At 49.1% G+C, this 24,718-nt stretch overlaps 2 protein-coding genes and 1 long non-coding RNA gene across 3 annotated transcripts in view; 1 reads left to right on the top strand and 2 right to left on the bottom strand.

The window, feature by feature from the left end:
* LOC141085304 (uncharacterized) overlaps positions 1-18,451 on the bottom strand; it is a 26,503-nt gene extending 8,052 nt beyond the window's left edge. Inside the window, exon 1 of the mRNA XM_073570584.1 lies at positions 18,322-18,451. Within this exon, the coding sequence (XP_073426685.1) occupies positions 18,322-18,350 (29 nt within the window). The 5' untranslated portion in view covers positions 18,351-18,451. The remainder of the gene's footprint in view (positions 1-18,321) is intronic.
* LOC141085305 (uncharacterized) lies at positions 18,306-21,938 on the top strand. Its single transcript, XR_012231267.1, has 3 exons — positions 18,306-18,440; positions 19,514-19,922; positions 21,821-21,938. It is a non-coding gene; the product is annotated as an uncharacterized lncRNA (long non-coding RNA).
* LOC141085303 (protein NLRC3-like) overlaps positions 21,714-24,718 on the bottom strand; it is an 18,984-nt gene continuing 15,979 nt past the window's right edge. Inside the window, exons 6-8 of the mRNA XM_073570583.1 lie at positions 22,974-23,060; positions 22,625-22,792; positions 21,714-22,128 (exon numbers count right to left, since the gene is read on the bottom strand). Coding sequence (XP_073426684.1) covers positions 21,810-22,128; positions 22,625-22,792; positions 22,974-23,060 — 574 coding nt within the window. The 3' untranslated portion in view covers positions 21,714-21,809. The remainder of the gene's footprint in view (positions 22,129-22,624; positions 22,793-22,973; positions 23,061-24,718) is intronic.

The following is a 24,718-nucleotide window of genomic DNA, read 5'->3' as shown; positions in this document are numbered from 1 at the left end:
ACTGACAATGCTTCAAATATGATAAGTACTATTAAGCTAATGAATGAGAGTAATGATGGTGACCAGCAGCTAGAAGAACATTCTGGGTCCACAGACACAGAAATGTTTGAAATAGAGGAACACAGTATTGTAACTGAGGAGCAAACTGAAGTTGCTTCAGATGAACAGCAACATGATAGTTTAGATGATCTTGTTGAAACTGTGTCAATATGTTCTTTCATTCATCACATGCGCTGTGTTGTGCATACGCTACAGCTGGCTATAAGAGACAGTCTGCAAGAAGGACATGCTGCTGCACTGATTGGCAAGGTGAGAAAATTGGCTACTGTTGCCAGAACCCCTAAAGTTGACTCAATTTTGAAGAGACGTGCTGGAAAAGGGGCAATTATTGATCAAGCCACACGATGGGGCAGTACTTACTTAATGATTCAGCGCTTGGTTGAACTGAAAACCTTTTTTGTAGACATGGCTAACCCTCAACTGACGCTAAATGAAAGTCAGTGGAATCAGGTGACTGAGCTGGAAAAATTGCTAGAGCACCCATTTACAGTGACTAAAAAATTACAAGCAGAGGACTTAACTCCAGGTATTTTCTTAAAGGAGTGGAAGAACCTGATGTTTCGCCTGTCCCAAAGAGGAGGGTTAATTGCAAGTGGCATTGCTACATCAATGAAATGGAGAGAGGAGCTACTATTACAAAATAACATTCTTTTGGCAGCTGTTTATGTAGACCCAATGCATCGGATTCTTCTAGATCTGGGGTCCCCAACCGCCGGTCCGCGGCCCAGCACTGGGCCGTTGCAGTGCCCTTGCCGGTCCGCGGACAGAAGGGGAGCCGGGGGGCGGTGCAGCAGCTGATACTCACCCTGCATCCCGCGGCGGCTTCATCCAGCGCTGAGCGGTCACGTGATACCGCTCATTTAAGGTCATGAATATGGACGCCACTCATCTCCCATAGGCGTGGCGTCCATATTCATAGACCTTAATGAGCGGTAGCACGTGACCGCTCCGCACAGGAAGAAGCTAAAGCGCCGCGAGATGCAGGGAGGGAAGTTCAGCGACAGGAAGGAAGGTCAGCGATGTGAGGGTAAGTATGATGGGGGAGGATGGGGGAGCCGAGTGAAGCCATATATACAAGGGAGGGAGAGTGGGAGCGGAGCCATATATACAAGGGAGGGACAGTGGGAGCGGAGCCATATATACAAGGGAGGGAGAGTGGGAGCGGAGCCATATATACAAGGGAGGGAGAGTGGGAGCGGAGCCATGTATACAAGGGAGGGAGAGTGGGAGCGGAGCCATATATACAAGGGAGGGAGAGTGGGAGCGGAGCCATATATACTTGGGAGGGAAAGTGGGAGCGGAGCCGTATATACAAGGGAGGGAGAGTGGGAGCGGAGCCATATATACAAGGGAGGGAGAGTGGGAGCGGAGCCATATATACAAGGGAGGGAGAGTGGGAGCGGAGCCATGTATACAAGGGAGGGAGAGTGGGAGCGGAGCCATATATACAAGGGAGGGAGAGTGGGAGCGGAGCCATATATACAAGGGAGGGAGAGTGGGAGCGGAGCCATATATACTTGGGAGGGAGAATGGGAGCGGAGCCATATATACAAGGGAGGGAGAGTGGGAGCGGAGCCATATATACATGGGAGGGAGAGTGGGAGCGGAGCCATGTATACAAGGGAGGGAGAGTGGGAGCGGAGCCATGTATACAAGGGAGGGAGAGTGGGAGCGGAGCCATATATACAAGGGAGGGAGAGTGGGAGCGGAGCCATATATACTTGGGAGGGAGAGTGGGAGCGGAGCCATATATACAAGGGAGGGAGAGTGGGAGCGGAGCCATATATACAAGGGAGGGAGAGTGGGAGCGGAGCCATGTATACAAGGGAGGGAGAGTGGGAGCGGAGCCATATATACTAGGGAGGGAAAGTGGGAGCGGAGCCATATATACAAGGGAGGGAGAGTGGGAGCGGAGCCATATATACAAGGGAGGGAGAGTGGGAGCGGAGCCATATATACTAGGGAGGGAGAGTGGGAGCGGAGCCATATATACAAGGGAGGGAGAGTGGGAGCGGAGCCATATATACTAGGGAGGGAGAGTGGGAGCGGAGCCATATTTACTAGGGAGGGAGAGTGGGAGCGGAGCCATATATACAAGGGAGGGAGAGTGGGAGCGGAGCCATATATACTAGGGAGGGAGAGTGGGAGCGGAGCCATATATACTAGGGAGGGAGAGTGGGAGCGGAGCCATATATACGAGGGAGAGTGGGAGCGGAGCCATATATACAAGGGAGGGAGAGTGGGAGCGGAGCCATGTATACAATAATGGGACAGGGGGAACCACACATACATTTTCTGATGATTAGAAAATAATCAGCATGTACAGTACTCCAGTACAATTTTTCTTAAGTGCTCAATGCTCCATTTCCTTGTAGGTTCCAATCATCATTAGCAGTGACGGTCATCAGTAGAAGTAGCCCAGTGCTCCCACTGAAACAGAGAAACAAGCAGGTACTCCCACTCATTCAAAACCTATGGTGAGTGGAGTCACATTATAACTGTTATAATTAAATGATAAGTATGCACTGCTAAACTACAGCCGCGTCCATAGCCCCGCCCCCTTATGACCAAAATCCCCGCCCCGTCACACCTCCATCCCCGCCCTGCCGGGCCATGGAAGAATGGTCTTGCTTGAAGCCGGTCCCTGGTGCAAAAAAGGTTGGGGACCACTGTTCTAGATGATCAACAGCTAAGTAAAGGAAAAGAAGCTCTGTTTGAAATAGCAGTAAGGATGAAAGGGTTGCAGAACAGTCAGGAGGAACAAGAAGAATTTGGTCGTCCTGCCACATCTTCACCCTCATCATCAACTGATGAAGAATTTAATTTCGAAAAATATTTGGATCACAAGGACCGTGCAAAGCGTTCCCGCATAGAAGAGTCATCCCCATCAAGGAACACAGCCAGTACATTTCAGCAGAATTTTTCATGTGCACTAAAAGAAATTGAGAAATTTGACCGTTCATCAAAAATAACAGTGCAACAAGCGATTCCTCTGTATCCTGACATTGTCAGAGATGTTGCCCGAGTGGTTACTGCTTTGCCACCAACACAAGTTAGTGTAGAGAGGTTGTTCTCTGCTCTCAAAATAATTAGATCAGATTTGAGGGCATCCATGAAGGAGGATCTGACAGAGGCAATACTTTTTCTGAGGACAAATTTATAGATCTCTTCTTATTAACTGCATAAAAGTGTTTATTGCATATTTACTTACAGTTTAGAAAAGTTTATAAAAGTTATTTGCTATATTCTAATTGTATTCTAATAAATGTAGTTTTTGCTCTAAGTGGTCTGATTACTTACAGTGGGGCAAAAAAGTATTTAGTCAGTCAGCAATAGTGCAAGTTCCACCACTTAAAAAGATGAGAGGCGTCTGTAATTTACATCATAGGTAGACCTCAACTATGGGAGACAAACTGAGAAAAAAAAATCCAGAAAATCACATTGTCTGTTTTTTTTTCATTTTATTTGCATATTATGGTGGAAAATAAGTATTTGGTCAGAAACAAGCAATCAAGATTTCTGGCTCTCACAGACCTGTAACTTCTTCTTTAAGAGTCTCCTCTTTCCTCCACTCATTACCTGTAGTAATGGCACCTGTTTAAACTTGTTATCAGTATAAAAAGACACCTGTGCACACCCTCAAACAGTCTGACTCCAAACTCCACTATGGTGAAGACCAAAGAGCTGTCAAAGGACACCAGAAACAAAATTGTAGCCCTGCACCAGGCTGGGAAGACTGAATCTGCAATAGCCAACCACCTTGGAGTGAAGAAATCAACTGTGGGAGCAATAATTAGAAAATGGAAGACATACAAGACCACTGATAATCTCCCTCGATCTGGTGCTCCACGCAAAATCCCACCCCGTGGGGTCAGAATGATCACAAGAACGGTGAGCAAAAATCCCAGAACCACGCGGGGGGACCTAGTGAATGAACTGCAGAGAGCTGGGACCAATGTAACATGGCCTACCATAAGTAACACACTACGCCACCATGGACTCAGATCTTGCAGTGCCAGACGTGTCCCACTGCTTAAGCCTGTACATGTCCGGGCCCATCTGAAGTTTGCTAGAGAGCATTTGGATGATCCAGAGGAGTTTTGGGAGAATGTCCTATGGTCTGATGAAACCAAACTGGAACTGTTTGGTAGAAACACAACTTGTCGTGTTTGGAGGAAAAAGAATACTGAGTTGCATCCATCAAACACCATACCTACTGTAAAGCATGGTGGTGGAAACATCATGCTTTGGTGCGGTTTCTCTGCAAAGGGGCCAGGACGACTGATCCGGGTACATGAAAGAATGAATGGGGCCATGTATCGTGAGATTGAGTGCAAACCTCCTTCCATCAGCAAGGGCATTGATGATGAAACGTGGCTGGGTCTTTCAACATGACAATGATCCAAAGCACACCGCCAGGGCAACGAAGGCGTGGCTTCGTAAGAAGCATTTCAAGGTCCTGGAGTGGCCTAGCCAGTCTCCAGATCTCAACCCTATAGAAACCCTTTGGAGGGAGTTGAAAGTCCGTGTTGCCAAGCGAAAAGCCAAAAACATCACTGGTCTAGAGGAGATCTGCATGGAGGAATGGGCCAACATACCAACAACAGTGTGTGGCAACCTTGTGAAGACTTACAGAAAACGTTTGACCTCTGTCATTGCCAACAAAGAATATATCACAAAGTATTGAGATGAAATTTTGTTTCTGACCAAATACTTATTTTCCACCATAATATGCAAATAAAATGAAAAAAAAACAGACAATGTGATTTTCTGGATTTTTTTTTCTCAGTTTGTCTCCCATAGTTGAGGTCTACCTATGATGTAAATTACAGACGCCTCTCATCTTTTTAAGTGGTGGAACTTGCACTATTGCTGACTGACTAAATACTATTTTGCCCCACTGTATATGATGGTGAGAAACTGAATAAGCACGATGTTTAATATTTTACAACAGTAAATTTGTTGTTATGAATTGGCCATTTATGAAGGAGTCGGAGCCGGAGTCGGAGCCTGATAAAATACAGGAGTCGGAGTCGAAACTGTGGCTTACCGACTCCACAGCCCTGGGGAGATCAGCGGCTGGTGCCGCTGATCTTCTGAAGGTAGTAGTGGCGTGCGTCCTTCAAATTCTGGACTGCGCACTGCACCTGTCACTGATTGGTCGAGGCCTGGAGACTGCGACCAATCACCGACGCGGGATTTCGGTTACAGACAGAGACGATTATTATCTATATATATATAGCTTTGTCGCCATAAAAGGGGGGGGGCCCTAGACACATTTCTTGCACAGGGGCCCCAAACTATTAGTGTCCGCCCCTGATGTAATATATGTACACAGTGACTAAACCAGCAGAATAGTGAGTGCAGCTCTGGGGTATAATACAGGATGTAACTCAGGATCAGTACAGGATTAATAATGTAATGTATGTACGCAGTTACTGCACCAGCAGAATAGTGAGTGCAGCTCTGGGGTATAATACAGGATGCAACTCAGATCAGTAATGTAATGTATGTACACAGTGACTACACCACCAGAATAGTGAGTGCAGCTCTGGGGTATAATACAGGATGTAACTCAGGATCAGTAATGTAATGTCTGTACACAGTGACTGCACCAGCAGAATAGTGAGTGCAGCTCTGGAGTATAATACAGGATGTAACTCAGGATCAGTAATGTATGTACATACTGCACCAGCAGAATAGTGAGTGCAGCTCTGGGGTATAATACAGGATGTTACTCAGATCAGTACAGGATCAGTAATGTATGTACACAGTGACTGCAACGGCAGAATAGTGAGTGCAGCTCTGGAGTATAATACAGGATGTAACTCAGGATCAGTAATGTAATGTATGTACACAGTGACTGCACCAACAGAATAGTGAGAGCAGCTCTGGGGTATAATACAAGATGTAACTCAGGTTTAGTACAGGATCAGTAATGTATTTACGCAGTTACTGCACCAGCAGAATAACGAGTGCAGCTCTGGGGTATAATACAGGCTGTAACTCAGATCAGTACAGGATCAGTAATGTATGTACACAGTGACTGCAACGGCAGAATAGTGAGTGCAGCTCTGGCGTATAATACAGGATGCAACTCAGGATCAGTACAGGGTCAGTAATGTAATGTATGTAAACAGTTACTGCACCAGCAGAATAGTGAGCGCAGCTCTGGACACGCCCAGGAAGAGGAGGAACGTCGCAGCTGAGCGTCTGCAAGCTGGGATTTTGCTAAGCTCCTGGGAAGGAAGGTTTTTTTTCCTGCAAGGACTTTCCATCTGCCCCCTTCCCAGGAAAGAGGACTCTCCCTGGGACTGAGCGCCGGGGCTGTGCCCCTGCCCCCCACCCCCCGGCAAGCCAGCTGGGGGTGGAGGGCCTCATCTACCACCAGGAGGCCCAAGGCACAGCCAGCCAGTCCCAGGGATGGGGAAAAAGCGGACACCAGGGGGCCGCAAGGCTCCAGGGTCCGGGACCCCTGAAGTGAAGGCTGTGACGGGCCCTTCCCCCGGAGGTGCAGCAGCCGGCAGAGGTGAGGCGGGGCCCCCCCTTAACATCTGGGGCTCAAAGGCTGCGGGAGAGCCGGCTACCACCTACGCCTCCCGCATCCATGCCCACCTCTCCGAATATGAGGAGGCCGGGAAGCAGCTGAGGAGACTTCGGGGGGAGTTGGAGGGAGCCAAGATAATATCTAAAAACAGGCTCCGTACCTCAAAGAAAGCGGAGGTCGCCGCCAAAGTCCAGCGGCTGGAAGAGGAGATTCGGGCCCTGGAGGGCCGGCGAAGTGTCATCATGGCTGGCAGCGGCCCCTTCCAGGAGAAGCTGCGGAACGAGGACCGGTTCAGGGCCATGGCCGGTGGGTCTCCTGGGGGGGTCAGGAGGCCCCACCCAGGTGGAGGAAAGTGAGGAGAAGGAAGAGCAAGATGGCGCCCACGCTACACCCAGGCCGCCTCCACCTGAAGACCTGACGGACATCAGCAGGAGTCAGGTAACATGCAGCGGGATAGCCCCTGAGCAATTGGCCCTCCCGCTGGACTCCAGTAACGCGGAGGAAAGCAGGAGCGAGGGGGAGGATGGAGGGAGTGGGCGTAATACCGAGGGGGGCTGCCTCATCCTCAGGCAAGTGCGGCAGATGGAATCCCCAGCACGGTTTGGCACGCTGTTGTTTGGGGATGAAGTCTGCCCGGAGGATGAGGCAACCGGGAAGAGGAGAAACAGGAGGCGCAGGCGTAAGGCCTCTGAAGGCGTGGAGGAACAACTGGTTTTTGCTCCTCTTCCCGGGGCCCCTCTGTCCCGCTGTGTGGAACCCGCCACCCACCCCGGCTCGGGCCCTGTGGTGGGTCCGCAGCGAGGGAGCGGGGAGAGAGATGACTGTTGTGACCTGACTGTCGCATCTGGTGACAATTCAGACCAGGGCAGCGACATGGAGGTCGGTGCTGGTTGTGGTGTTGGTGGTGGTGTCCAGGCTCAGCCCTCGGTGGCAGGGGGGGCTGGCCTGGCACCAGGTAAAGTTGGTACAGCCAGGGCCGCACCTCCGGCGGCGAGTGCTGGGGCTTCTGGACCCCCCACGTACGGATCCGCTAAGTCTGGATCGCTAGTGGGGGTCCAGAAGTCTAGGAAGGGCGAGCAAAAAAATCAAACAACAACTGAAGCGTTGCAGGGAGCTGGTCGCTCCCATGGCGGTGCCCGTGGTAAGAGCGGGGTCTCCGGCACGTCGACCCAAAAGGGGGTCCGTGCGGGGGGCTCCGCCGCCACTGGGCGACGAGGGGGAGTGGCCGGCGCTGCCCGTGGCAAGTGGTGGACACAGAGTGGCGGCGGTGGTCTGCGAGGGGGGCGGGGCCTCCCCGAGTGTTGCCCGGCCTGCAAAGGCTGTGGCATGCGGGGAGGCGTGTCCTCTTCGGCCGCTGTCCCACTCGCTACGTCCGCGTCACCTGGGGGGCGTGGCCTCGCAAGGGGTCACTGCTCTGCCCGTGGTGGCCGTGACTGGCGGGGGGGCGTGGCCACGGCACGCCCGCTGCCCTCTGTCCCACCCACCCTCCCAAGCAGTGCAAGCAAGCAAGCTGCCCCCAAAAGTTGGCGGGGGGTTGTCGGGGTCCCCAGCCCACCTACCTTCATCTGAGGGTGTGGGGACTCTGGCGCCCCCTGGCAAAGGGAGTGAAGAAGGATGCAGGGCAGGGAGCTGTGCCAGAGGCCGTCCCTGCCCAGAGCAAGGAAAACAAAAGAAACTCTGAAAAAGAAAAAAAAATGGTGCTGGAGAAACCAAGAGCTGCTGCTGCTCCCAGGCACAGCCAGGGAAATGTGCAGTATGTCATCAGCGCTGAGGCACTTAAAGGGGCAGCAGCACTCTTGGCCAGTAAGGGCAATCATGGAGCACCTGGCCAGCTAGGGCCCCCAGCAGGTGGGAGGGAAAATTGCGGCAAAGGAACTGTTAATGCTGATGTAAATAAAAATGTAAATATAAATAAAATTGGTGCTGAGGAGTATGAGGAGTGCGTGAGTGAATGTGAGAGCGGGGTGACTGATATTTTTGAGGAGTTGTTTGTGGACGTGAATGGGGATGTGAGTGACATGGATGAGGGAGTGAATTTGGCTGAAAGTGCTGGAGTGAATGCTGGGAATAATAGAGTGAATGGGAGAGTGAGTGGGAGGACGAATGGGGGTGCAGGCACAAGTGGTGGTGGGAGGGCTGGCCCATCTGCCCACCCGGCCGCGAGACCCCAACGTAACTATGCGGGGGCCGCGGCTGGGGGTCAGGGTGGTCCTGGGGGGGGGGTCTCCTCGCCTCCGGGTTCCAGGGACGGCGCTTTGCACCACCGTTTCCTGGAGGCCCTTAAAAGGGGAGAAAGGTCGGTAACAGTAGAGGGGAGGACAGTGGACCTGTCTTTCTGGATAGAGAGACACGGCCTTGCTGCCTTCCAAAATCAAAGGGAGGGAGGGACTGTTTGGTCTCTCCCCACAGCCGGGCAGGGGCCGCCAAGAAGGAATGTGGTCCGTCTTAGGTGGGGGGGCAATGAAGCTTGTCCACCCAGGAGCAAGGTGGTAGAGCTCCTCCTAAAGATGGGCTTCGGGGCGAATGACATCTTTGCCCTGATACATCCTTCGGCGTCCCGCTTCCTTGATGTCAGTTTCGTGCGGCCAGAGGGGCTTGAGCTCTTCTGGTCGAACTACGAGCTGGTGCGAGAAGAGCCCGGATGGCGAGACTTCGTTGCGCAAGCGGTGTCTCGCCAAAATGCCGTCAAGCGAGTGACCGTGGTGACTTGTAACGAGTCGCTCGCAGGCGTGGACATAATGACGTGGCTTTCTCGTTACGGGGAAGTCACCGAGGTCCCAAAAAAGAACAGGGACGAATTTGGCATCTGGTCGGGGGGCTGGACCTTCATAGTAAAGCTGAAGGTTTCCGGCGGCACGGTCACCCACATCCCTTCCTCGGCGTTCTTGGGGAGGGACAGGATCCTGGTCTTCTACCAGGGGCAACCGAAGGTCTGCCACAAGTGCGGCGACCCCACCCACTTCAGCGCCAGCTGCAAGGTGCAGAAGTTGTGTGGTGGGGTAGGCCACCTGGCCGCCTTGTGCAAAGACATTCGGTGCCACCTGTGTGGTGACCTAGGTCACCCGCTCAGCCGCTGCCCTCGCTCTTTCTCCAATACCGCTGCAGGCCCGGTGGGGGAAGACCGTGAGGGGGCAACCTCTGGCGGTGCTTCTGCCGTGGCAGGTGGTGGCGGAGGGGGAAGGGCTGAGGGGCCGGTGAGGAAGGGCAATGCTAAGGCAAGGGGCCCCGCTTATGAGCGGAGGCAAGAAAAACGCCATGGAGGCAAGGGGCAGGTGTAGCCTCGGGAAACTGGGGTGATGCCTGCCCCTCCCTCTAGGCCCGTGGCAAAAGCCTCTGAGGCCCTGGGGGAGAGTGCGGTGAGTGAGGAGATCAGGAGGATGGAGAGAGAGGAGAAAGCGGCTGACTCAGACGACTCCTCTCGTTATGAAAGTGTCGACGAGGATGTCAGGGGGCAGCCTACAGCATCAGGTGGCAAAAACAAGCGTGCCAACCGTAAATCGGGAGGGAAGAGGGCTGACAAGTCTTCAAAGTCCCCCCCGCCCCCAAGAGTGCATATGGAAGGGCCCGCTGACCCCCCTCTGATCAGACTCTCCAACTGGTTCAGCGCCCTCGGAGGATCAGATGATGATCCGCAAGACGAGGGTGCTGGGCCGGGGGTAACACCGGAGGGTCCTTCGGGGAATGGTGGAGTCCGTCCCTCAGGGGGCACTGTTCCTCCTGAGGGGGGGACAGGCCTGGAACCCGGGGGCGAGGACACTGGGGGGGAGGGATGGACACGTCGGGGGCTTCCCTAAAAAGGAAGGTGTCTGACCCCTCCCCAGGAGGAGGTGATAGCGGGGCAGGGAAGAAACTGGCCATCCAACTCGATCACCCATGATGGCTGAACTCGCCCCGTTGACGCTGGCGTCCATTAATGTCGCCAGCATTAAGTCAGATGCGGCTCGCTTCACGGCCTTTGATTTTTTCTCCCGGATTGAGGCAGAAATTTTATTTTTGCAAGAGACCAGACTAACGGACATGGGGGCCATCTTTAAAGCACGGAGGGAGTGGAGGTGCGGGCCCTCATACTGGTCTCTTGCGGCTGAGCCGTATAGCGGGGTGGCAGTCCTTTTTAAGACTGCAGATGTTGAATGCCGACGGGTTACCGAGTTGGAAATGGGGAGGTGCCTGATCCTAGATGTCTTCATGAGGGGACAAGAGCTCCGGCTCATTAATATCTACGGCCCACAGTCCAAGTGGGACCGTAAATGTCTCTTCCTGAGGATCAAGCCCTTTCTTTTTACGAGCCGACAGGTGGTCTTCGGTGGGGACTTCAACACCGTTACGAGGTGCCGTGACCGGGGGGGGTCCCGGAGACCGCCTGGCTTATGACAGCGTCGCGCTTAATAGCATAGCTAGTGAAGCTCGCCTGGTGGATGTCCACATCCGGCACACCCCAGGCCACGGGGGTTTCACCTACCATAGGGGTAGCAGTAGGTCTAGAATAGACAGGTTTTTTTTGAAGGAGGACGCCATCTTTTCTGCTGTGTCCGCCGTTGAGGTGGAGTTCTCCGACCACTGTTTAATTTTCTTTTCTCTGAATGTTGCAGAGACTCCTCGGATGGGAAGAGGGCTGTGGAAGCTCAATTCGTCCCTGCTGGAAGAAGCGGAGGTGAGACAATCCTTCGAGGATTTTCTTCAGAGCCAGGTACCGCTGTTGGATCTCTGTAGTAGTAAGTCAGAGTGGTGGGAGATCTTCAAAAAGCGGGTGGCGGGGTTCTTCCGTCAGCTCTCGAACCTCAGAAGTCTGAACAGGCACCGCTTGTATCAGGCTCTGGGGAGGAAACTCGAGCAGCTTGTCTCGACTGGAGGTGACCGTGAGGAAATCTCCAGAGTGAAATCTTTGCTCAAGAGGTGCCAGTATGATAGACACACATCTTTAGTTTTTGAGAGGGACTTCGGGAAGTACCGCTCGCCCGACCCTTACAGAAACTGTAAGATGTCAGTGAATTGTAAGATGGTGACAGGACTGATCGACAGTACGGGGTCCCTGAACAGATCCAAATCAGGGATCCTGGAGGTGGTCAGATCCTTCTACTCGTGCCTCTTGGAAAAGAAGGATCTGGATCGGGATAGGATGTCGGCTTTCCTGGCTGAAACCGTCCCTGAGCCAGGGGGTGATCCCTCTCTTGGTGTTTTGGCAGAAGAAATTAGGGAGGAGGAAGTGAGACTGGCCATTGATGGGCTTCGGCCCAAGAAATCGCCAGGTCCGGATGGCTTAACATCCGAGTTTTATAAGACTTTTAGGGACTCCTTGGTCCCCCTCTTGACAGGGGTCTTTAATGAGTGTCTATCCTCGGGCACTCTTCCCGACTCAATGAGGAAGTCAGCCCTAATTATTCTGTCAAAGGGTAAAGATCCGTCCCGTATCGAGAATTGGCGTCCCATAGCGCTTCTCGATACGGACCGGAAGGTTCTGGCCAAGGTGCTGTTTAATCGGCTGGTGAAGTTTGCACCCCGGCTCCTTTCGGGGGCCCAGCATTGCTCTGTTCCAGGCCGCAGTACTTTTAGTGCTGTGCTCGGTGTCCGGGAGGCAGTGGAGCAGGGTAGGGCAGGCCACTGGAAGGGGTACTTGCTGTCGTTAGACCAAGCGAAAGCCTTTGACCGGGTCAACCATGAGTACCTCTGGTCCGTCCTTTTGAGGTATGGTCTGCCTGGGAGGTTTGTAAAATGGTTAGAGATCTTGTACCAAGGGGCTGAGACTTTTCCGCTGGTGAACAGTTGGTCAGGTCGCCCTTTTGAGGTGGGTTCTGGGGTCCGTCAGGGCTGTCCGCTGAGCCCGCTTTTATACGTGTTCGCGATCGATCCCTTCCTAAGGAGGGTAGATCGTGGACCGTTGGCGGGAGTCGGGATGGACCAGGCGGGCTCTGGGTCCTCTCTGAGGGTGGTGGCGTACGCGATGATGTTTCCCTTTTCGTGTCCTCGAGGGGGGAGGCGGATTGGGTCATGTCAGAGGTAGTGCGCTACTCGGAGGCATCCGGGTCCATGATCAACCGAGATAAGTGTGAAAGTCTCTGGCTGGGAGGGGGAGATCCTAGTTTTGATCTCCCGGACACCCTTCCAGGGCCCCAGGCCACCGCCAAAATTCTAGGCATCGAATTTGGCCCCGGGGACTACCCCCAGCAAAATTGGGAGGGCAGACTTAAGATCGCTGCCCAAAAGGTGGACCATTGGAAGGGTTGGTCTTTGTCCCTAAGGGAAAGGGTTGCCCTGGCTAAAGGCTTTCTGCTTCCCTTGTTAATTTACCTAGGCAGCGTGTGCATCTTGCCAGAACCTCTCTGGACACGGGTCTATAGCCTGTTCTTCCAGCTGTTATGGGGGAATAGGCTCAACCTAATCAAGAGAGAGGTCACATACCGCACGAGGAGACTAGGTGGGTTGGGTATGGTCAACCCGGTAGTGTTCTTAGTGAACACCTTTCTTAAAGCCAACATTTCCAACCTCTGGCTAGAGAGGGCTCCTCCGTGGGTAGTCTCCTGCAAGGGTTGGCTTCGGCCCTTCTTCCAGGAATGGGAGACAGGAGGGCAAGTGAAGGACCTCCGCACACCTCATGGGCATCTCCCGGCTTATGCTACCCCGGTTCTGAAGGTGATCCGCCGGTGGGGTCTGGGAATGTGGGAAATCAGGACCATGTCGCGGCAATGCCTTGACAGGAGGGTTCTGTTGACCCATTTCCAGAAGCCCCTGGCCCTTAAGGATTGCCCAGGCTGGGATCTGGAGGTGGGGCTCGGGCTTTTAAATTCTAAGCAGATCCCCACGAAGTTTTGGGACTTGACCTGGCGCTGCTTCCACGGGAGGCTGTATGTAAAGGATAACCTGAAGTGCAGGAAATCCGATGATCGGGGTTGTCCCCGTGAGGAGTGTGGCGACGTGCTGGAAAGCATGGAGCACTTCCTGCTTCAGTGTCCCTTTAATACAGAGGTTTACAACAGGGTGGGGGCTTCCATACGTTGGCCGCGGCTGGCGTCCCTCTCCTATGCCGAGTGGGCCTATGGAGCGTTCAGAACTCTGGGTGGCCGAGACCGGGGCACTTTATTCCTAGTCAGTGTAGTGGTTAGGTTCTACATTAGGAATGCACGGTGCTTAGTTTCGACGCGGCAGAAAGCCCTCCCAAGGGAAGAGGTGGTTAGTAACATCCTGGGTGACCTGGTGAAGGTGCGTTCTTTGGAGTTCGAAAGGTTGGGTGTGAGGAGGGCCTCTTGGCTTTGGAGGGGCCTTTCCTTTTAAAAACACACTCTAGGGAGAGCTAGATTTTGTGTGAATGTGGGTAGGGACAGCATAAGGTGGTGTGGGTGGTGAGGGACAGAAGTAGGGGCAGGTAGGGACAGGGATGGACAGGCACTGAGGGACAGATAGAGAGTTAGTTATGATAAGGTAGGTAGAGTAGGGGCAGGTAAGGACAGATAGGGACAGTTTCTTTAGGGACAGAAGTAGGGACAGTCTTAGTTGTTGAGGGACAGGGTGAATGTGTTAGTGAGGGATGGGGCCTCTAGAACTCCTTTTTCCTGGTGGTGGGCTACTGCATGGCACACCTAGATTTTTGTTTTGAGATAGAGAAATAATGGATATTGGGCTTGCAGGCACTGAACTTGGGCCTGTAAAGTAAAGGTTTGTGGTGTGGTATTATTCGGTAAAGCAAATGATGTAATGACATTGCATTGTAATATTGTATTGTAATATGTATTGTAGTATATGTATTGTAGTATGTGTTGTTATTCTTTTCCGTAGTCAGAGGTGCATGGGGGGCGTAGTGAGGTTGGGAGGGGGGTGAATGGGGGGGTAAGAGCGGAAAAAAAAGTAAAAGGACCCTAAACCAAGGGGAAAGTGGCGAATGGATATACCATATACCATGGAAATTATGGAAAATGGACCATTTTTGAGCACATCGGGGGCAAATGGGTGAGGGTTTTGCTTGTGGGCATAAACTTTCGTGCTCATCAGGCCTAGACGTGATAAGGCCATGGACATTTATGGACCTGTGGTGTGGGTGGTGGGAAAAATAATAAAAAAACAGCAAAAAAAAAAAATGTATATGTATGTATATATATGTATATATATATATATATATATATTGAGGTGTTAAGCTGGTGTAGGTACTTTTGCCAAAAAAGAATTAGCTAGGTTTATTTAAGGCAGCATGGGCCAAGAATATTATTTTTGTTTTCCTGTATATAGGTATGGGTGGAAGTGTGAATGGGGAGTGAAAGAGAGTGCATGGGGGTGAAAGATTAAAAACTGTTTTTCATTATTTTATGGGAAGAGTTTTCTGTTGGAAAGATCCTGCTGGGGGTCCCCTAAGCTGGAAAGCTTGGGGACTATAACAAGTTGCGGTTATGCACAAGTTTCTGTATGTCCTAAGTGTATGATTAATGTGTGTATTTTGGTTTATGTGTTTTCTTTTCTGGAATGTTGTGTTGTATTGTTTTTGATATTTTATAATAAAAGAGATACAGGATGTAACTCAGGATCAGTAATGTATGTACATACTGCACCAGCAGAATAGTGAGTGCAGCTCTGGGGTATAATACAGGATGTTACTCAGATCAGTACAGGATCAGTAATGTATGTACACAGTGACTGCAACGGCAGAATAGTGAGTGCAGCTCTGGAGTATAATACAGGATGTAACTCAGGATCAGTAATGTAATGTATGTACACAGTGACTGCACCAACAGAATAGTGAGAGCAGCTCTGGGGTATAATACAAGATGTAACTCAGGTTTAGTACAGGATCAGTAATGTATTTACGCAGTTACTGCACCAGCAGAATAACGAGTGCAGCTCTGGGGTATAATACAGGCTGTAACTCAGATCAGTACAGGATCAGTAATGTATGTACACAGTGACTGCAACGGCAGAATAGTGAGTGCAGCTCTGGCGTATAATACAGGATGCAACTCAGGATCAGTACAGGGTCAGTAATGTAATGTATGTACACAGTTACTGCACCAGCAGAATAGTGAGTGCAGCTCTGGGGTATAATACAGGATGCAACTCAGATCAGTACAGGATCAGTAATGTATGTACACAGTGACTGCACCAGCAGAATAGTGAGTGCAGCTCTAGGGTATAATACAGGATGTAACTCAGGATCAGTAATGTAATGTATGTACATAGTGACTGCACCAGCAGAATAGTGAGTGCTGCTCTGGAGTATAATACAGGATGTAACTCAGGATCAGTAATGTAATGTAAGGACAGTGACTGCACCAACCGAATAGAGAGTGCAGCTCTGGAGTATAATACAGGATGTAACTCAGGATAAGTAATGTAATGTATGTACACAGTGACTGCACCAACAGAATAGAGAGTGCAGCTCTGGAGTAAAATACAGGATGTAACTCAGGATCAGTAATGTATGTACACAGTGACTGCACCAACAGAACAGAGAGTGCAGCTCTGGAGTATAATACAGGATGTGACTCAGGATCAGTAATGTAATGTATGTACACAGTGATTGCACCAACAGAATAGTGAGTGCAGCTCTGGAGTATAATACAGGATGTGACTCAGGATCAGTAATGTAATGTATGTACACAGTGACTGCACCAGCAGAATAGTGAGTGCAGCTCTGGAGTATAATACAGGATGTAACTCAGGATCAGTACAGGATCAGACATGTAATGTATGTACAGAGTGACTGCATCAGCAGAATAGTGAGTGCAGCTCTGAAGTATTATACAGGATCAGTAATGTAATGTATGTACACAGTGACTGCACCGGCAGAATAGTGAGTACAGACCTGGAGTATAACACAGGATGTAACTCAGGATCAGTAATATAATGTATGTACACAGCGACTGCACCAGCAGAATAGTGAGTACAGTGTTGGAGTATAATACAGGATGTAACTCAGGATCAGTAATGTATGTACACAGCGACTGCACCAGCAGAATAGTGAGTACAGCCCTGGAGTATAATACAGGATGTAACTCAGGATCAGTAATGTAATGTATGTACACAGCGACTGCACCAGCAGAATAGTGAGTGCAGCTCTGGAGTATAATACAGGATGTAACTCAGGATCAGTAATGTAATGTATGTACACAGTGACTGTACCAGCAGAACAGTGAGTGCAGCTCTGGGGTATAATACAGGATGTAACTCAGGATCAATAATGTAATGTATGTACACAGTGACTGCAACAACAGAATAGAGAGTGCAGCTCTGGAGTAAAACCCCGAAACAGCTGTCTGTGGATGGTTACCATGTTTTGGCATAGGTGGTTTCCTTCATTGAAGACTGCCCTTCCCGTGGTTGTTCCTTCCCGGTGAAAGACCTGGCTGGTCATTGCTTGCGTTGAGAAACATGTGATGGTGTCTCCGCGGCTTCTGTTTTGCATGCTTCTGCATATTTCCCATAAGGGATGGGGGCAGTGCTCTAGAATCACTGCGTTGAGAAACACGTGATGGTGTCTCCGCAGTGTTGGATGTTGATCTCCATGAGGTCAATCATCCTCATTTTTTATATGTATGTACACAGTGACTGTACCAGCAGAATAGTGAGTGCAGCTCTGGGGTATAATACAGGATGTAACTTGGGATCAATAATGTAATGTATGCACACAGTGACTGCACCAGCAGAATAGTGAGTGCAGCTCTGGAGTATAATACAGGATGTAACTCAGGATCAGTAATGTATGTACACAGTGACTGCTCCAGCAGAATAGTGAGTGCAGCTCTGGGGTATAATACAGGATGTAACTCAGGATCAATAATGTATGTACACAGTGACTGCACCAGCAGACTAGTGAGTGCAGCTCTCGAGTATAATACAGAATGTAACTCAGGATCGGTAATGTAATGTATGTACACAGTGACTGCACCAGCAGAATAGTGAGTGCAGCTCTGGAGTATAATACAGGATGTAACTCAGGATCAGTAATGTAAAGTATGTACACAGTGACTGCACCAGCAGAATAGTGAGTGCAGCTCTGGAGTATAATACAGAATGTAACTCAGGATCAGTAATGTAATGTATGTACACAGTGACTGCACCAGCAGAATAGTGAGTGCAGCTCTGGAGTATAATACAGGATCAGTAATCTAATGTATGTGCACAGTGACTGCACCGGCAGAATAGTGAGTGCAGCTCTGGAGTATAATACAGGATCAGTAATATAATGTATGTACACAGTGACTGCAGCGGCAGAATAGTGAGTGCAGCTCTGGGGTATAATACAAGATGTAACTCAGGATCAGTAATGTAATGTATGTACACAGTGACTGCAGCAGCAGAATAGTGAGTGCAGCTCTGGAGTATAATACAGGGTGTAACTCAGGATCAGTAATGTAATGTATGTACACAGTGACTGCACCAGCAGAATAGTGAGTGCAGCTCTGGGGTTTAATACGTGTAGTAATGATCTTGTAGCCCCATTTTAGCCCCTCTGGGTGAATGCTGGGCATCACATAGGTATAGATGGAAGCATGAGTAAAGCGCGGGGCATGACACATATAGACCCCTCCTATCGTCAGACTCCCGGGTGAAAGGTTACAGAACGCAGTACTACAGCCTCGAGGTAACACGAGACACAGACCAGGCCTGGAGGCCGCACAGTGTATGATGGCCTCCGGGTGTGACAGGAACCTTATGATGGGCCCAGCCGCGGCTCTGGAGCCGTTACACCCGCACTGCGGTGATCATACACCCGGGCCCTGCACTCCCCGCCCCACCTGTCCCGCGGCTCCGCACGATTGTCCATCTTCCTGCTGCAACACCGCCCCGCGCGCCGCTCTGCGCCTCACAGATCACTGCGCGGGAGGGACGCAGCACGCAGAATGGTAGACTGGAGGTGGGTGTTCCTCCGCGGGAGAACTAACTGTTCATAGTTCTCAGAGGAGAGTAATGTGGGGGTCATGTGACATGTAGGGCACAGCTTAACCCTTCACTCACTGGTCTATTGTCTCAGCTTCTCAGCATTTTATTTTGTGGTGAGAACTTTTTATTCCTTTTTTTACGCATGCCTTTATGTAATATATATATATATCTTCTGCAGCTGCTAAAGTCAATTACCATTTTTTTTTTTTTCTCCCCTACTTTCCATGACTATTTTATTTTTTCCACCATTATGGCCGTATGAAGGCTTTGTTTTTGCGGGACGAGTTGCACTTTTGAGCGACACCATTGATTTTGCCGTATAATGTACTGATGACCTGGAAAAAACATTCCAAGTGTGAAATTGCAAAGAAAGTGCAATTCCACATTTACTTTTGGGTTAATTTACCATGTCCGTTTTATGGTAACACTGACCTGCAGTTCTGATTCCCCAGGTCATTACGAGTTCATAGACACCAAACTTGTCTAGGTTCTTTTTTATTTAAAGGGAACCTGTCAGCAGGATTGTGCACGGTAACCTACAGACGCTGTCAGGTCAGCACCGTTATACTGATACGCACGAGTCTCGCATCTTAATACCCAGCACTGCCGCTGACACTCGGGAACGGACTGTGTGGCTGCCTAGAAATACATGCAGCTGAACGCTCCGGTCCGAGTGCCGGCGGCAGTGCCGGGTATTGAGGTGCGAGACTTGTGCGTCACCTTCCCCCTGATGGGAGCGTTAAATAAACCGCTCCCTGACGCTGCATGTTAGATCCTGCTGTCAGACATTGACAGTTGCGGAAAGAGCTCCGTCTGCGGCTGTTAGAGGCACATGATGGCTGCATGACTCAGCCTCGGCGTGAGAGTCAGAGAGCCGACGCCATATGTAGTGAAGGGTTAATGAGGTCATGTCAGCAGGCCCCGGCTTTATATATAATATGAGCCGTGTTGCACACCTGTAACAATGTGGAATGTTTCCCTCACCGCACCCTGTGCCCATGGCTGTACTATGAGCTTTCACTGTTTTTCTCTTCTTTTCTCCTCTAGGTGGCGCTGTGTGCAGTCTCCTTCTTCAAGGATGGTGCAGAGTCAGGGATCGCTGATGTGTATATCTTTTTTTTTTTTTTTTTTTTTTATCAGTTTTCACCACTTTAAAAAGAAATCACCCCCTGGACAACCCCTTTAATTTAAAGAGGTTGTTCCAACATCTTCGACCTTCCCAATTTATCTTTGGTATTATTACGCCATTAGGTTGAATGGTGCACTGCATATATGAGGCAGCTACGGAGGAGAATTGGCCAGATGAGGAACTAGCGTCACAATCCTGCAGCCCCGGCCAGCGTCAATGCTGTGTGATCTGTAAGATCTGCGCATGCTCAGCCACCCCTGATAAACTGCAGCAGTGGCCGGTAACCACAAGTCATAAACAGTAATGATCAAAATTGTATATTTCCAGGTAATAACCTCTATAATTATCTTTATTTTATCTATATACACAAGCATCGTCTTCATCCTTAGATTACATTTTATCCATTTGTTCTTTACGGCTTCATAATATGAAAATGATAAATTCTGATGGGGGAATGATAATACTTTAGGTAAAAATTCAATTACTGCAAGGCTATATTACATGTAATACTATTATCAATAACCTGCGGGGGGGGACAGCACCAAATATAAGGAAGCGCTTGCAGTACCATTCACGGCCACTACACGGTGTACGGCGCTGTTCTATTTCTGCTGTGTCGCTGCCACTTCGATTAGCTGATCAGTAGTGATCCCCACTCAATATATATTTACATACAGCGGTACTTAAAAGTTTGTGAACCCTTTCGAATTTTTCATCTTCCTGCAGAAATTGGATCTAAAACTACTTTAGATTTTCTCATAAGTCCAAAAAGAAGATGAAGAACCAAATGAACCTTTGTAATTTTGTAAAAGGAGGAAAATAATCCAAGATCGCATGTTAGGCTGGTTTCACATTAGCGCTTTTTATTCGCACGCACGGCCGGGGGTAGCTCCGCCCCCGAGCCGGCTCTCTGCCCGGCGTGCCCGCCCCTTGCTTGTAGCGCCGCCTCCTAGCGCACAGCGGCGCCTGCGATCGGTGCACCCTATCTTTAGCATAGGGTGCGCAGATCGTGCGCAGGCCGTGCGCTAGTTGCGCTTTGACCTGCGCTGCGCACTTTTGACGGTGCGCCGTGCGCGCCAAAATCAAACTTTTCGGATTTTGGCGCACCGTCAAAAGTGCGCAGCGCAGGTCAAAGCGCAACTAGCGCACGGCCTGCGCACGATCTGCGCACCCTATGCTAAAGATAGGGTGCGCCGATTGCAGGCACCGCTGTACGCTAGGAGGCGGCGCTACAAGCAAGGGGCGGGCACGCCGGGCAGAGAGCCGGCTCGGGGGCGGAGCTACCCCCGGCCGTGCGTGCGCTTAAAAAGCGCTAATGTGAAACCAGCCTTAGTGAGTGACAAAAGTATGTGAACCTTTGCTCTCAGTGTTTGGTGAGTCAGAGCTTTATTTTTGGTCTCATACGTCCAGAAAACATCGTTGAATTGCCTTCTGGCTTGTACAAGTGATCATTAGTAAACTGCAGGTGGTGGCCAGCAATTTTATTTTTGTAGAACAGCAGCTTTCTCCTTGCACCTCATTGATGGTGAGCTCATGAACATTTGCGAATATGAGATAGGCCTTTTGTTGCTTAGAGGTGACCTTGGGTTCCTTTGTAACTTTGTAAATTAGTATACTCCTTGCTCTTGGAGAGAACTTTGTGGGTCATCCAGTCTTGGGGAGGATAATACTGGTCTTGAATGTCCTCCATTTGTCTGTCTGATGGTGGATTGATGGAGTCAAACTCTTTAGAGATGCATTTGTAATATTTTCTCGTCTCCTGGACATCAAAAACTCTTCTAAAATCCTCAGAAATCTCCTTTTTCGTGCCATGCTATACTTCCACAAACTTGTGCTGTGAAGCTCAGACTTTAATAGACCTCTACCAGATTCTAATTTCTCCTTTAAATCCGCCAGTTTTAAAGTTTCACATACTTTTCCCATTGATGGACATGTGATATTAGATACATCTCCTTGTGTAAAAAAAAAAAAAAAAAAAAAAAAAATAACTCAGTCTAATAATTTTCATCTCCCTTATTTTCTTTGGTTCCATGTATCTACTTTTTAGGGCTTGTGTAAAAAATCTGATGTAGCTTTAGGTCAAAATTATACAAAAAATTTGGAAAATACTGAAGGGTGTACAGTCGCCCCTTTATTAGGTAATGTGGTTCACAGTATAGCAGTTTTCAGCGGTTTAGTGTTCTGGATTACTGGATCATCTAGAACCTCTATTCCTTATCTCCCAGTTTCCGAGGATGACTGCAGAATCTGGTGAATCTCCCTCTCCAACTGTGCCGCTCTTTCCCTGAGTGCGATGGGCTTCTCTCTAGGATCCTCCTTCTGGAGCTCTGACAATATATTACGTAAGGCATCAACATTTTTCACTGACTCCATTTGCTGTGAGTTATCCTTTAGTTCCTGCACCCAGTCCAAGTAGGCCTGCAGCAGCCCCATATCACCCATAAAGCTGCTGAGAATCTTCAGGCCGGGCAAACGTCCCTGCAGCTCCAGCAAAACTTCCTTCCCTCTGTCGCTAAGCTTGTTACCTACAATACTGAGCAGGACAGAGATAATTATCCACAACTTTGTACATAGGAGCAGTATTATAGTAGATATATTCTTGTACATGGACGCAGTATTATAGTTATATTCTTGTACATATGGGGCAGTATTATAGTACTTATTCATCTACAGAGGCGGCAGTATTATAATAGTTACAGTATATTCTTGTACATAGGGAGCAGTATTATAGTAGTTATATTCTTGTACATAGGGGCAGTATTATAGTAGTTATATTCTTGTACATAGGGGCAGTATTATAGTAGATATATTCTTGTACATGGACGCAGTATTATAGTAGTTATATTCTTGTACATAGGGGCAGTATTATAGTAGTTATATTCATCTACAGAGGTGGCAGTATTATAATAGTTACAGTATATTCTTGTACATAGGGAGCAGTATTATAGTAGTTATATTCTTGTACATAGGAGCAGTATTATAGTAGTTATATTCTTGTACATAGGTGGCAGTATTATAGTTTTACTTACGTTAACAGTCGCAGAGTTTTGTTGTTTGCAAGGCAAGGCAGCAAATTGTCCAGGCCACTGTCTGTAATACCGGTAATGTCCACATAAAGCTCTTCCAGAGTCTGGTTATGACTTAATGCTTCCCAGAGACACTGGATGCCTTCTGATCCGATGCTGTTACCACACATGCTGTAACAAGATGTAACCATTTAAACAAAATGGGCCAATTCAGAAAACTATCTTTACATGGTTTGATTTGGTTCAGAGTTGGAGTTTAGAACATTATAAGTTTATACTTTCCTTATCACGTTAGCGCACATTTAATTTGTAACATATCATCTAAAATAAACATTATTTGATTAAAACTTACAGGAGACTTTTTACTTGGCACATTGGAGATTTGAGCACATCGGCCTCTATTGCTGCTGCTTCTTTGTCCAGTGAGTTATAGCGTAAGCTTAAATCAAAGAAAAACATTAATGGTATCCATTGTTATAGTATCATTGAGACACAATGCTATTTTAGAATTTTGGATAACTAGAGGCGGAAGACCTGTGAAGACTCAGACGTCAAGGTTAGATTTCAGAAAGGCAGATTTTAAGGGATTCAGAAAGAGAATTGGAGGGATCCAATGGCTGGATATCCTTAAAGACAAAAATGTCCAGGAAGGATGGGAAATCTTGAAAAATGAAATTCTCAAAGCACAGTTGTTAACAATTCCGAAAAGAGGGAAGAATAGGAAGCATTTAATGAAACCAGGATGGATGAACACAGAACTTAAGCACATGCTAAAAAGGAAGAAAAAAATGTTTATAAAATGGAAAGAGGGAGGCATATCTAAAGAAGAATATAATGCTGTCTGCAGAACCTGCAGGGCACAAATCAGATTATCTAAAGCTGAAAATGAATTGAGGCTTGCAAGAGATGTCAAAAGCAATAATAAAGGATTTTGGGGATATGTCAAAAGTAAAAGAAAAGTCAAAGATGCTATAGGATTTTTACAGGATGAAAATGATGAAATGGTAAGACAGGATGTTGAGAAGGCTGAACTTTTAAATTCCTATTTTGCATCTGTTTTCTCTCAGAAAGGAAATGTAACATCAACTGTTATTCACTGTCCTATTAAGGGAATAGAAGAATCCAGGATATCTATAAACAGAAAGATAGTGAGGAAACACTTAGCTAACCTAAATGAATTCAAGTCTCCAGGTCCAGATGAATTACACCCCAGAGTACTGAAGGAGATAGCAGAAGAAATTTTTGAACCCCTCTCCATAATCTTTGAAAATTCTTGGAGAACAGGAGAAGTGCCAGAAGACTGGAGAAGAGCAAATGTTGTTCCTATCTTCAAAAAGGGGAAGAAGGTGGACCCAGGCAACTATAGGCCGGTGAGTCTGACTTCTATACCAGGAAAGATCTTTGAACAAATTATTAAACAACATGTATGTCAATACCTGGATAAGGCTGGTTTCACATTAGCGCATTTTATGCGCACGCACGGCCGGGGGTAGCTCCGCCCCCGATCCGGCTCTCTGCCCGGCGTGCCCGCCCCTTGCCTGTAGCGCCGCCTCCTAGCGGACGGCGGCGCCTGCGATCGGCGCACCCTATCTTTAGCATAGGGTGCGCCGATCGTGCGCAGGTCGTGCGCTAGTTGCGCTTTGACCTGCGCTGCGCACTTATGACGGTGCGCCGTGCGCGCCAAAATCCGAAAAGTTCGATTTTGGCGCGCACGGCGCACCGTCAAAAGTGCGCAGCGCAGGTCAAAGCGCAACTAGCGTACGGCCTGCGCACGATCGGCGCACCCTATGCTAAAGATAGGGTGCGCCGATCGCAGGTGCCGCTGTGCGCTAGGAGGCGGCGCTACAAGGAAGGGGCGGGCACCCCGGGCAGAGAGCCGGCTCGGGGGCGGAGCTACCCCCGGCCGTGCGCGCGCTGAAAATGCGCTAATGTGAAACCGGCCTATGAATGAAGTGATTAAACAGAGTCAGCATGGGTTTGTAACTAATAAGTCATGTCAGACTAATTTAATTTCCTTCTATGACGGTATTACTGATTGGGTGGATCAAGGAAATGCTGTAGATATAGTATATCTTGACTTCAGCAAAGCATTTGACA

Source organism: Dendrobates tinctorius, unplaced genomic scaffold, assembly GCF_039654945.1.
Source record: "Dendrobates tinctorius isolate UK_male_01 unplaced genomic scaffold, ASM3965494v1 ptg000028l, whole genome shotgun sequence".
Classification (NCBI taxonomy): Eukaryota; Metazoa; Chordata; class Amphibia; order Anura; family Dendrobatidae; genus Dendrobates; species Dendrobates tinctorius.
Note: the sequence above shows the minus strand (reverse complement) of the source record. Positions and strands in the feature narration are given on the sequence as shown.